We start from the raw sequence: 13338 nt of genomic DNA, 5'->3' as shown, positions 1-13338 counted from the left end.
ATGTTTAAATACAGAGTTAAGTAGTTAGTTTTTTCTAAAATATAGAGATAAACTAGCTACCTTTATTAGAGATAATTGTTTTAGGGAGTCTATAGAGTTTCTATATATAGTTTAGAAACAGTTAAGTAACAGTAGGTATTAATAAGTTAGAGTAGGCGATTAAGTATCTTATCTTAGATAGTTAGTCTATAACTACTATAATATTTATATAGCCTTTACTTACGGGGAGATAAATAATAAAGTTAATTAAGATATCCTTCTATCTTTAGTTTAAAATAAATAGTAGCTTTAGAAGGCCGTTGTACATCTTATATAAAGCTTTAGCTCGTTAGTAGATATAACAGCTAAAGACGTACCTTTGTATTGTATTATATATATTTAGCCAGTAATACTCCTATTAGAGTATATTTAAAGTCTTTCTTTAGCCTAGGTAGCTAGCTACTAGTAGATTATATACGTGTTTAAGGAGCTTAAGCTTAAGTTTATCGTGGTTGGGTATAACTAGGCAGTTTTAGTAATACAAGCAGTTTCTATAAGCTTCGCATTTACGTAGAGAAATCTTTTTAGAGCGTCTAACCCTATCTTAAATTAGCTTAAGCGTCTCTTGGATAAACTCGTTATTTAGGTATTTATTAATTATAATTTGTTTAATCGATTAATCGATTATTTTAAAAACGTGCACTATAAGGTCTTTAGCAGAAGGGTTAAGGACGCTTGGCAGTCACTTTAAACGGGAGGTGTACTTTATATACAAGATAGGCGCAATACTGTAGAGAATTCTAAACTCTTAGTGTTATAGGATACGCGAGAGAAGCTAGAGAAGCTAGAGATAGATAACTACATTTTACCACCTAGAGTCGTCTTCATGCTCTGGCTTTCCGGCCATTTTTGTACACAACCGTACGGACAGGGTAAGTTTAATGTTTAAAGAATGCTTATGTTTGCCTTTCCATGAGTATACGCTTCTTCTTCGTCGGCAAGGCGTAACAGAATGACGTAATTGTCAACGTTTCACATCCAAGGTGCAGCATAACAAAGCCTAGTCTATCTGTTATATTGATCTACTGTTGTCGGCGACAGCGTCCGAGACCTTTGCGTTCTAGCTTATTTCGACCAAATTATTAAATTGTGCACATGTCATCTTTTGGTATAATGCTGAGAGCTACTTCTAGTCAAACAGCTTAATTTACTCTTCCATTAACCCCCAACCATCTGGTCCAGCATCTTCACTGCTATTAGCCTCTTGTTCCTCATCGGAGTCGGAATCGCTCCTGTCTTCTTGTAACCCTACTAGGCGCTCTCTCACTTCTCCTTGGACCGGTGTAACTTTGTTTGCAAACGCTGCTCGTACTGCGGAGTTGGTGGACGTGTCCCAAATTTGCACAGAGCCCTGACTACCAGCGACAGCTAACCTAAACCCCACCTCTTGGTCGGAAGCAAATGAAGTCGAGAAAACTTTACCGACTCCCAGATTTCGAGACACAACCATGCTTGGTCCGCTGGACTGGATGTTCCATAACTTGACTTCTTTGTCTGTCGACCCGGTTGCTAGGAACCCAGGTATAACTGGATTTACATCGAACGATGATATGGACTCGTCGTGCGCTTGTAATGTCCATATGGGCTTAGAGCCTGATGGGTTCGCGGGTGCAAGGCGAGCATCATGATAGTGGACCACTCCATTTTCCGTTGAAACCTGAAAGCTTTACTTAATAAAGTGCAACGTTGTTGGGATCGTGGTACTTGCGTAGAAAAAATTCGAATCATGTGGATCCCATTTTACAGTTTCCACATCGCTTTCAACACCCCATCGTGGCAAACTTGCGTCTGGTGCTCGCATGTCGGCAGCTACTATTGTGCAATCATAACTGCCGCTGAGCAGTACTGTAGATTCTTTCGGATGCCACGCCAACGAACAAGCCTTGTCGGTATGAAACAAATACGATTTTGCGCACTTTGTAGTATTCAAATCCCATAATTTCACAGTTTTATCCGCCGAAGAGGAAGCAAGAAGATTACGGTGATGGCGATTTGCTGCAAGGGAAAGTACAGCATCTACGTGATAGTCGTCGTTGGCTTTCCTAGGTTTCTTTTTCTTTTTCTTCTTTGGCTTGTCTGACTTGGTTGAGTCCTCTGAATATTGTCCAAGTATGGCGTTTGGATACATTCCGTCGATAATGTCGAGATCCCATAACTCAATATCAGGGTCCATCGTCCCAACTGCAACAAAGTTCCCCTTTCCTTCCTTGTCAATACCAGCCTTTCCAATTGGTAAATCTAACCATTCAACCGCTAATGGGATTGCGGGTAGCATAATGTCGTGATGAACATACAGATTATCCGCTTCATCCTCGTACACATACACCTCCAGATGCGCTACGCCGTCTTCTATTCTGGCGGCTAATACCAGATTGTCCGTTGCAAGAATCTGTAGTTCGTCCCGTTCATCGTCGTCTTCATCCTGTTCTTGCATTGTAATGTACGGGTCGTCCGCGTTGGACCCGTGATATACCAAAGATTTTATATTACCAAATATGGCCATTGTGTCACCCTCTCCTTCCTGATTCTGGTCATCGTCATCATAGTGCTCCAGATCGTACTCCTTAAGATCGTCGTCCATTTCGCTGTGAAGAGTCAAACGACTGCCACTGAGTCGAGGATGTCAAAAGCGCTCACTCATGGGACTTCAGCACGTCCTGATTGCCATTTTGACTTCCATTCAGCTCTTCCTTTTTTGAGCCTCCGTAGTTCTCTTTCTGCGCTTCCTGGAGGTCCTCTTTAGCATCGTCTAGTTGCAGCTTGGCAAGCTTAGATATTCGTTCAAACTCTTCTTCGTCGAAAACATATTTTGTAGGGAATGGTGCCGCAAATCCACGAGGGACCCAGGTAGTAGCTGTAATCATAGACATTGCTTCCAGCCGAAGACTAAGGTAGAATGTATTCAATGGAGCAGAATGTGGTGCGCTGAATCTGTTAGAAAAAATTCCATATGAATGGATGACACCGAACATTAAGCGATTAGGTAGGTCTTGGCAAATGCATCTCGCAGGTTCTCGCCCGTTTAGAACCAGAGATAAGCATTCCGAATCCAAATTACTGCACTTCAAAATATCTGACACTTGCAGCCAGTCAGCATGAGTCGTGAAGACAGCCCTAAAAGGCGTAAAATCCACTCCGACCGTTTCACCGTGCCTTCACGACCGTGGACGTCACGGTCCTTGCAAGTATCTGGAAAATATCGCGACTCTCATTCTCCCTCTCGAGCGCAGACGCCAAGATCATCCACCTACGCCTCAACGTCTCATCAGAAGTCTTTCGATGAAGCAGAACCTATGGTTCATGAAGAAGACTCTGCGGCGTTGGATAGAGACTGGTATGGTGGCGAAGAAAATGGGCACACATATGGAGATGACACACATAATCCTTTCGGAGGAGCAGACAGTACTTGGCTCGACCAGCAGCGAGAGGTTGCCTTGGCAGAAAAAAAAAACAACCGACGCATGAATGCCAGAGCAGTTCAGAAGCAAAAGGATGTTGACGCATGGGAAACGAATCGTATGCTGACTTCTGGGGTTGCTCAACGACGAGACTTCGATGGTGATTTTGAAGATGATGAGGAGGCTACTCGAGTGCATCTCTTGGTGCACGATCTGAAACCGCCATTCCTAGATGGACGTAAAGTCTTTACCAAACAGCTTGACCCTATCTCAGCCGTTCGAGATCCACAAAGTGATATGGCTGTCTTTAGTCGGAAAGGCAGCAAGGTGGTCAAAGAGAGGAGACAGCAAAGGGAACGGCAAAAACAAGCACAGGAGGCCACCAACGTCGCGGGAACCGCATTGGGCAATATAATGGGAATAAAGGAAGACGATGGTGACAGTGCGGCGCCTATACCCGGGGAGGAAGAGAAGAAGGGAGGTAGCAAATTTGCTGAACATCTAAAACAGAGCGAGGGCCAGAGCGCGTTCAGTAGGAACAAGACATTGAGGGAGCAGCGTGAATATCTTCCTGCATTTGCTGTTCGAGAAGAGCTTCTTCGGGTTATCCGAGATAATCAAGTCATCATCGTTGTGGGTCAAACTGGGTCAGGTAAAACTACTCAATTAACACAGTTCCTTTACGAAGATGGCTATGCCAAATATGGAATGATCGGATGCACACAGCCTCGACGTGTTGCGGCCATGAGTGTCGCAAAGCGTGTCAGCGAGGAGATGGAGGTCAAACTTGGCGGCCTGGTAGGTTACGCTATTCGATTCGAAGATTACACTAGTAAAGAAACGGCTATCAAATACATGACCGATGGTGTACTTCTCCGAGAGTCATTAGTCGAGCCTGATCTCGATAAGTATTCCTGTATCATCATGGACGAAGCCCATGAAAGAGCGCTGAATACAGACGTCCTTATGGGCCTAATCAAGAAAGTTCTAGCACGTCGCAGAGACCTCAAGCTCATCGTCACATCAGCAACAATGAACGCCGAACGATTCTCACGCTTTTATGGTGGAGCTCCTGAATTTTTTATACCAGGTCGAACATTCCCGGTAGACATACAGTTCTCTCGTTCTCCATGTGAAGATTATGTCGACAGCGCGGTGAAGCAGGTGCTTGCTGTTCATGTGTCTCAGGGACCAGGAGATATTCTCGTCTTTATGACTGGTCAGGAAGATATTGAGATTACTTGCGAACTTATTGCAGAACGGCTGAAGTTATTGAATGATCCGCCCAAACTTAGCATTCTCCCAATATACAGTCAGATGCCAGCTGACCTGCAAGCAAAAATTTTTGACCGTGCTCCTCCTGGTGTGAGGAAGGTCATCGTTGCAACTAACATCGCTGAGACGAGTTTGACCGTTGATGGCATCATGTATGTTGTCGACGGAGGATTTTCGAAATTGAAAGTCTACAATCCACGAATGGGAATGGATACCTTGCAGATCACTCCAATATCCCAGGCGAATGCATCTCAGAGGGCTGGCCGCGCTGGCCGAACCGGCCCTGGGAAGTGCTTTCATCTCTACACTGAACGAGCTTTCCGGGACGAATTCTACATCCAAACCATTCCCGAAATTCAGAGGACGAATCTAGCAAATACGGTACTCCTTCTTAAATCTCTTGGTGTAAAGGATCTGCTAGATTTTGACTTCATTGACCCTCCGCCTCAAGACACGATCACCACCTCGCTATTCGACCTATGGGCTCTTGGAGCTCTCGACAACATTGGGGACCTCACATCACTCGGGAAAACTATGACAGCGTTTCCCATGGATCCATCGTTAGCCAAGCTCATCATTACATCAGAGGAATATGGTTGCAGTGAAGAGATGCTTACAATTGTATCGATGCTATCGGTTCCAAGCGTTTTTTACCGCCCTAAGGAGCGCCAGGAAGAATCTGATGCAGCGAGGGAGAAGTTCTTTGTTCCGGAGTCCGACCATCTCACGCTTTTGCATGTGTATACCCAATGGAAGATAAGTGGTTATTCCGACAGCTGGTGCATTAAGCATTTCCTGCATCCCAAAGCCCTCAGGCGAGCAAAAGAAATTAGTGATCAGCTCCAGGACATAATGAAGATGCACAAAATGACTTTTACAAGCTGTGGGACGGATTGGGATACCATCAGGAAATGCATCTGTTCTGGTTATTACCACCAGGCCGCAAAGGTCAAGGGCATCGGGGAGTACATAAACCTGCGAACGAGCGTCACGGTGCAATTGCATCCCACTAGTGCTTTGTATGGACTAGGTTATCTACCGGACTATGTGGTATACCACGAGCTCATCTTAACTTCAAAAGAGTACATGTCTTGTGTTACCTCAGTCGATCCTCACTGGTTAGCTGATCTGGGTGCGGTCTTCTACTCAGTAAAAGAGAAAGGTTATTCAGCTCGCGACAAGCGAGTTACGGAGATTGAGTTCAATCGCAAAGCAGAGCTAGAGGCTAAAATGGCGGAGGATAAAGAACGTGAAGCGCAACGAATCGCCCAGGAAGAGAATGGGCCCGTAGTGAGGAGGCCTAAGACTGCTACGCTTAAGAGGATGGCGACTCAAGGCTCTGTGAGAAGACCTATGACCCCAAGGACGGGTAGGGGCTTTTAAGCGCCTCACGCACGAGCTAGTTACGTTGGAAGTTTGGCCAATTATGTATCCGGTTTTCTAACGCCTTTGAATGATACTACCATCAATGTTAGATCATCGCGCATCCAGCCCTCCTGTTAGAAGACCGCCAACAGACCGCCAACGGAGAACCCCAAATTTACTATTCGGGAGAAAACGGAAAATCTTCTTCTAGTAAACCATTTCGGGTCATACGTGGTACAAATCAATTATACTAGGCTCTTCTTATTGCTTGTTCTTGGAACGTGCTCGTAATATGTTCGTATTTTAAGCTGTTTCAGCCCATGGTGGAGTTGCTGTTGGTACACCCCTCATTTCCTCTATTTCAAACAGAACTCTTAGCTCAGGGTATCCTCTCGACCTTTTGTCTTCATAGCTTCAATTCTTTTTCACATGGCCCGCCTCGGAAGCAGTTAAAATTGGATGATATCTGTCACAATGCTCAGGAAAAGTTAAATGGGACCAATTAGCGTGGGGGAGTGATCTTGGCAGCTATCAGGATAAATAATCTAACGATAGGAAGTTTTTCTAGCCAGAAGTAGCAGGAAACAAGAAAAAACTTGTAGTCAAGTGAGGTACTCCTCAAATTTTAACGAACTATGCCTTACTACTTATTCGTGGGTCGGTCTTAATGTTTGATATTCTATGGCCTTAGGTAAGGTAATCTGTATATCTTGGAGGGGAGTTATAAAATACTTCAGTAATGCTTATCGGATTGCTTGACTTTTGAAGTTGCCTATTGATTTGGTAATAAACCGTGCATACTATGTTTATTATAGTTAGGCTATAATTATAAGAAAGATTAAAATTTAATTTTAAAACTTTTAGTTATTACTAAACAGACACCTATAAGCTCTCAGACGCTCCATTGTTAAAATTTAAAATATAGGGAGCAGATATGAGCGTATCCTGCCCCGTAGCTAAGCACGTGCTGATCTAAGCTTATGCTTGCACGTGACCTTAGCGGTGATGAGCGCCAGCACTTTGTACTCGAACCTCCTGTCCCTACGTCAAACATTCTATTCACAGCGCTTCAGCACTGGAACACCATTCAGAAACTCACATACTACTAGACCGGCTGAAACTATACTAACAGCATTGTGATAGTATCATTATGGAAAACTCATCCACTTCATCCTTCGAACTAACGAGATAGACGTTTCCCACCGCCTTATATCGTTTTTCCTGACACGACGAAGTCATCAGGTTTGACCGACCGTTCCTCGTATACTCACCGTTACTGCGAAATCAATGGACCCTCTTTCACTTCTGCGTGAAAACCACGCTACGCTTGTCATCATCCATCAAATTTACGCGGCATCGAAATACGAGAAAATGATTTCGGACTATACGCCGGACTATATTTGGGATATCATACACTTTCAGTTAGTACCTTCGCTAAATGCGGGGAAAGTAGTCTTTTGATGGGGCGTACATAAGTGGAGAGGTATATTTATCGGATTGAGTTGATATCTTCCGTTCTTGTGGGAGTGCGTGGGTTTGCCACTCTCTGGTTATCAGTTTCCTTTGAGAACAGGCACAGTCATGCAAATGTCGCCGCTAAGAGTGGATATAATAGACTGAAATAGCGAGTAAGCACTCTGAACGAGAGATTAAGATTTACCCTACCTACTATCTGTAAGTGGTCGCGCTGTTTGATCTCCTCTGCACATCCTTTTGAGCATACAAAGACCGCCCACTTTCTAGCCGTAGCGGGTTGATATTGTTACTCACGAGCGTGAGATTTTTCTTTGTCACAAAATTGTCACTTTTCAATTGACTTATCTGGGGAGTGCCTGATTGTGGTATTTATCACCTCAGAATATCTATAAACAAGTTTTGGATATCGCAGAATTCCTGGCCTCTCAACGAACAGCTTGCTCTCTTCACCGTCATAATATAACATTTCATGCACAACGCTCTTCTTAAGCCTGCCTGGTTTACGAAATGCAGAAGCTGTCTTAATATTTTACATTTTCCCAAACGCGCATGCGGGAATGATGCGGATTCGAGATCAAATTGTAAGTAAGCTTCTTGACCCATTCTCAAAGCACAGTGATGTTTCAATGCAAACTAACAGACTTAGCAATGCTCTTAAACACCAATTCCAACAAGGCCAGGTTGACAAAATTGCGACAGTCACTTCTCACCGCGTATCCTCGTTCATACGCTCTTGCTCCTTCTATTCACTTAAGAAGACTCGCAGTCATACCAGCCATCACCCGCGCAGTTGCTCACCGAATTATCCCCTCTTCTGCATGCCTCTTTCTCGCTTTCTAACTTTGTGGATGCACCATGCGAATGCACTCGAGTTAAGACGCCGACAAGCAAAACCGTTGAAATTTAGCGACCGTAATTTTGTCGTGTGCTACTCGCTAGCCGTTGTTGTACATATTGGCAGTCATTGTCAAGCCCGTTTCTCAAAATGTCATCACAAACCGATTCTCGCTCACATCATCAGACGACGTCTTCCGTTGTGACTTTTAACCTCGGACCTTCTGTCTCTGGTCTTCTAGGCGTCGCACCGTGGCAAGAATCTGTCAGAGGCGCAGGCGGCCAATGCGTTTATATCTGCGCTAGCGCCCGATCCCTCACAGAATGAACGAACACGACGCAACCAAACAACCTCACTCTTTGAGCCCTACGACACCTCTAGGCGCTTCCAGTCGTTTCACTACGACTGTGTCAACTTCCTTTCACCCACCAAGCCATTGCTGCATTAGTGTTGTTCGATTCACAGGCCGGCACTCTTGTCCACGTGACGTGCTCGTAACTCGCCAAGACTGGGTCGCTTTCGCTTTTTAAGGATTTCGTGAATTCAGGTGGGTAGCTTCTTCCTCCACTTCCACCTCACTTCGTCAACTCCAGCTCTTCTAATCCATCAACTCCATCGCATCTCATCCACAAGACCCACAACAGTACCGTTTCGCCTTCTCTACCACTGCGCCGCCCACATCCTGATCGATTTTCGCGACCCTCTGGGAAGTTTACGCGTCGCCTCTCCGTGCAACACCCAGCCGGTCATCGCAAAATGGCAGACCAGGCTATATCGCAAGCCCCTACTGGCACCCCGAAGGCCCTAGAGCGGTCGACGCGTCCTGGCCAAGATTCTGCAGAGCCTGCCGCCGTTCATGTCATTCTTACTAACGATGGCAAGCCATCCAAAGCAGATGAAGCTACTGACGGTAAGTATATCTACGTTGACCTTGTCAATAACTTTGCTGATCAGCCATTCGCAACCAGACCCCAAGCCTGCGCCCAACCCCTCGCCCCATGCCACCTCCGAAGAGATCGCGGCAGCACAAAAGACAAATAATACTGGTAGTGGTGGTGAATATGGTAAGCTATCGCAGGAGCATAGAGCTGTTTGCATCTGCTTGAAAAATGTCACACTCGTTAAGCTCGGGTTGCTGACGCTCGACGCGTAGCTATCGTCCCAGAAGGGACCGCTCCTATCAATGGTACAACAGCTTCGTCCAAAAAAGGCGCGAAGCGTAAGTCTGGTGCTGGGGTACCAGAGCATAAGAAGAAGAATCTTAATCGGAAGAAGTCCGTGCCAGATCTTCGCCTGGATGTCAAGCCTGGCGAATACTGGTTCGTCGCAATGAGAGGATTTCCCCCATGGCCCGTCATTGTTTGTGACGAGGAGATGTTGCCTGAAACACTTCTGGTCAAGCGCCCTGTGAGCGCCATGCGCATCGATGGTACCTACCGCGAAGATTTCTTAGAAGGCGGGAAAAACGCGAAAGATAGGCGGTATCCAATCATGTTCTTGGGCACTAATGAATTGTGAGTTTTTGCAAGAAGCAGACGATCCAGAGGGGGTTGTATCCTTTGCCATTAATGCTAATACTCAATTTTCGTAGTGCATGGCAGGTCAATACTGATCTTCAGCCGCTCGACATGGATGAAATTAAGAAGGAGGTTGCAGACAATAACCAGGGCAAGAAGACCAAGGCCTTGTGGGAGGCATACAGGGTCGCGGCAGATGAGCATGATCTTCAATGGTTTAAGGATATGCTGGTTGAGCACGTAAAAGCTCTTGTTAAGGATATGGAAGAGAAAGCTGCTGATGTAGTAAAAAAGCAATCCAAAAAGGACAAGACCAGGCGGAAGAGCAACGCCGTTGATGAAGATGACGATGTGGATATGGAAATGGAAGATACCGCAGAGGATGGTGACGCACCCTTGAAGAAAGCCAAAGCTACTAAAAAACGTAAGAAAGACGTTGACAGCGATGGTGAAACTGAGAAGGTAACGCAAACCAGTCTTAGCTAGCGACTAGGCTAACATTTTTAATAGCCTGCAAAGACGCCTAAGACGAAGTTGAAGGTCCATGGTCCTAAGGCTCCGAAGGAAGAGTCGGCAGTAAAGCCCAGGAAAACAGTAAAGCCCAAGAAAGCGAAAGCTAAGGGCGAAAGTGAAGGGGAGAATGAGTCCCCGAAGGTCGAGGAGAAGCTCATGACTGAGGCTGAGAGGAAGGAGAAGCGAGAGAAAACAGGTAGGCTCATTCTAAGTCTTATGATGTCACACCGAAGATTAATCGATATCCGCAGTCCTTTATCTCCGCCATAGGCTACAAAAGGGGTTCCTTACACGCGACCAGACGCCGAAGGTGGAAGAGATGGCCAATATGTCCGGGTATTTCAAGCAATTAGAAGCACACGCTGACCTTGAAGCTGAAATCATTCGTAAGACGAAGATTCACAAGGTTCTCAGGGCCATCATCAAGCTTAATTCGATTCCAAAGGAGGAAGAATATCAATTCAAGAAGCGCTCTAATGATCTCCTCAATGGATGGAATAGGGCTCTTGCAGCTGATGTGGAGACTCTAACCACTGGCGAAGCTCCTGCGGACATTGATCAGCCAGGACACGCAGCAACAAATGGCGTCAGTCATGAGGAGAAACCTCATGATGCAAATGCATCAGAAATTATTGTTCCAATCGAGGATCCTAAGGAAACGGCCGTTGCACCAGAGGCTTCCTCCAATTCAACCGGCGACGGTGACACTTCTATGGCAGATGCTAAAGATGATGCAGCAATTACTAGGGAGAGCGAAGCCCTTTCTGCAGATGCACCTGAGACCAATATTACTGTGTGAATGGCTAGCAGAACTCTACTGATATTCACCGGCCGAACTTCCACACCGGGCGAGTTTTGTGCTTAGATAACTGATGTTTGACTGGGGTAGTCACTTCGCCTTCCTACTTCCTCAGTATTTAGTTTAAATCAAGGGAAAATCCTGGTCACCTTGAGTTTGAGGAACATACCTTCTGTTTACTTTGGGTTTTTGTTTCGGGACCAGGAGTCTAATTTCTAAGCATTTGGTTTTTTCTGGGAGCGTCCAAAATCCTGTACATATGCCAGGACCCAGTGCGGGACGTTGGGGAATACGAGGTTCTTAATGAATATGGTGAGGCTACAGAAAGTATCGAAAATATCTATCCTTCTACTACTCGGTAGTCATGTCATCCACTTTGCCCCATTTAGAGTTACATTGGATCTATTCTCAACTGCAGCGGTTTCCAGCGTGCTATATCCATATGCTTGTGCCCAATGAACCCGACTAATTGGAACCGTGTGGAGTCACTTCTGCCAGCTGAGATATTGAAGCAGACTGTTTTCATAACAAGATAAATTCCACGTTACTCAATTTGCTATATCTCGTAGCTCAATCAGCAGGGGATACTAATATAATGCCAATTCGAATCATTCAATAACTGAAACCTGATTATGAGGACACACTTTGTCGTTACCGCAAAAATCCAATATATCCTCACTCACAGACCTCTTTGAAGATCTCATGATCCTCATGACCTTGTCTTCTGACCTGAATTTTCATGCTCTCTAACACCCTCTGCTTAACGTCTATACCTCTAACGTCTTGGCCACTGAAACCACCGTAAGTCGCCTCAAAACCAAATGGCTTCAGGGCCTGCCATATCCTATGGATTTCGGAAGGGGAAAGAGGAATCATGTTGGGAATGGACCACATGAATGCATAACTTGTTGTCCCAGGAAGTCGATCTACATGGTAGAGGGCAGACTTATTGCTCAAGTTAGTGGAGCACCTCTGAGTTTTCAGGAAAACTGACTGGGACGGTGAAGAGCGAGTCGGCAATGAACAGCTTGTTATTCCAATGTAAGACCATGCTTCCATCGAAATGACCCCCAGTCTTTATTGCTGTTACTCCGGGAAGAATCTGCATCGTTGGATCCCTTATGAATTTCCTAATGTTCTCGTGGTCGGCTCGATTAAGCCATTTCTCATCTTCAATGGCTACATAAACTGGGCAGCTGAAGATCCTCGCCCATTCAAGGTGGGTGGTGTAGAAATGCGGGTGGGATATGACTATTGCTTTGAGACCACCTTTGGAATTAACCTTAACTTGATTAGACAAACTAATTCGAACCTAAGAGATGTCTGCACGGAAGTGGGCGTTGGAATGTTATAAAGTGGAAGGACGTACAAAATCAACAGTCATTTCATCAATGTATGCAATGAGATCCCAGAGAACATTTCCGTTTGATGTCTCAAGCAGTGCTGCCCTCTCGCCAATACCACACTAAAGACCCATGTGAGAAGCAGGAAAGCAGGATCAACCAAGTATATAAGCCCGATGCAATGACAACTTACCTTTGGCTCAGTTGTGATGAACCAAATCCGTTTATCCGTAGGATCCTGCTCGAAATGATTCTCATGCCTCCCTTTCAGCTTTGCCAAACTTGTCCAAACTTGTCCTCCGGAGGGGACATATTGTCGTGGATCCTGAAATGGTAAGTAGTCGAAACGGGACATGTCTACGTCATAATAGCAGCATATGCTCACATCACATATCCGACAGTTTTTAAGCGGCGAACAGTAGGACACATCAAACTGCGTCCCGCATGTATTGCAAATGAGAAGCTCCTCTCCATACATCGTGAGTTACTGGTACTTTTAGGGATGGTGTTCACGGCTCGGCGGAGCGCCCGCTGAGTCGCTGAGCCGCTGAGCCGCACGTGACACTAACAACCCCCGTCGACATTCGCGAATGCCCACGGCCAAGCCTGCAGCCAAGCCGTGGACATATTCAAATATCTTACCCCCCGCTGATTGAGTCGTTAATACGCGCGTACCATTAGCCTATTGGCCCAGCCGTGCGCCTATATATTTACCCTATACGATAAGGTTACTTATTTGCTCGCTAAGCGACTAGATACTTTCTCTACCTCTCTTCCC

The 13338-nt window shown here is 45.5% G+C and overlaps 3 protein-coding genes across 3 annotated transcripts; 1 reads left to right on the top strand and 2 right to left on the bottom strand.

The window, feature by feature from the left end:
• Positions 1–1186: 1186 nt before the first annotated feature.
• On the bottom strand, positions 1187–2947 carry K441DRAFT_606821 (WD40 repeat-like protein; the record flags this gene model as incomplete). The annotated part of the gene is made up of 3 exons (XM_067645418.1): positions 2677–2947; positions 1725–2624; positions 1187–1703 (listed from the first exon to the last, which is right to left on the bottom strand). The coding sequence occupies exons 1-3, from the start codon at positions 2907–2909 to the stop codon at positions 1187–1189; spliced, it is 1650 nt and encodes a 549-aa protein (XP_067506631.1). The 5' UTR covers positions 2910–2947.
• A 6084-nt stretch (positions 2948–9031) lies between these two features.
• Positions 9032–11369, top strand: K441DRAFT_30551 (uncharacterized protein). The gene is made up of 6 exons (XM_067641069.1): positions 9032–9298; positions 9357–9452; positions 9542–9902; positions 9980–10367; positions 10416–10614; positions 10670–11369. Exons 1-6 carry the CDS (start codon positions 9145–9147, stop codon positions 11215–11217), a joined length of 1746 nt encoding a protein of 581 aa, XP_067506630.1. The 5' UTR covers positions 9032–9144; the 3' UTR covers positions 11218–11369.
• A 387-nt stretch (positions 11370–11756) lies between these two features.
• Positions 11757–13058, bottom strand: K441DRAFT_632045 (uncharacterized protein). The gene is made up of 5 exons (XM_067646330.1): positions 12946–13058; positions 12754–12885; positions 12587–12682; positions 12212–12499; positions 11757–12162 (listed from the first exon to the last, which is right to left on the bottom strand). The coding sequence occupies exons 1-5, from the start codon at positions 13036–13038 to the stop codon at positions 11893–11895; spliced, it is 879 nt and encodes a 292-aa protein (XP_067506629.1). The 5' UTR covers positions 13039–13058; the 3' UTR covers positions 11757–11892.
• Positions 13059–13338: the final 280 nt, after the last annotated feature.

This window comes from Cenococcum geophilum, assembly GCF_001692895.1.
Source record: "Cenococcum geophilum 1.58 unplaced genomic scaffold K441scaffold_11, whole genome shotgun sequence".
Lineage (NCBI taxonomy): Eukaryota > Fungi > Ascomycota > Dothideomycetes > Gloniales > Gloniaceae > Cenococcum > Cenococcum geophilum.
This window is presented reverse-complemented; position numbering and strand designations above follow the sequence as displayed.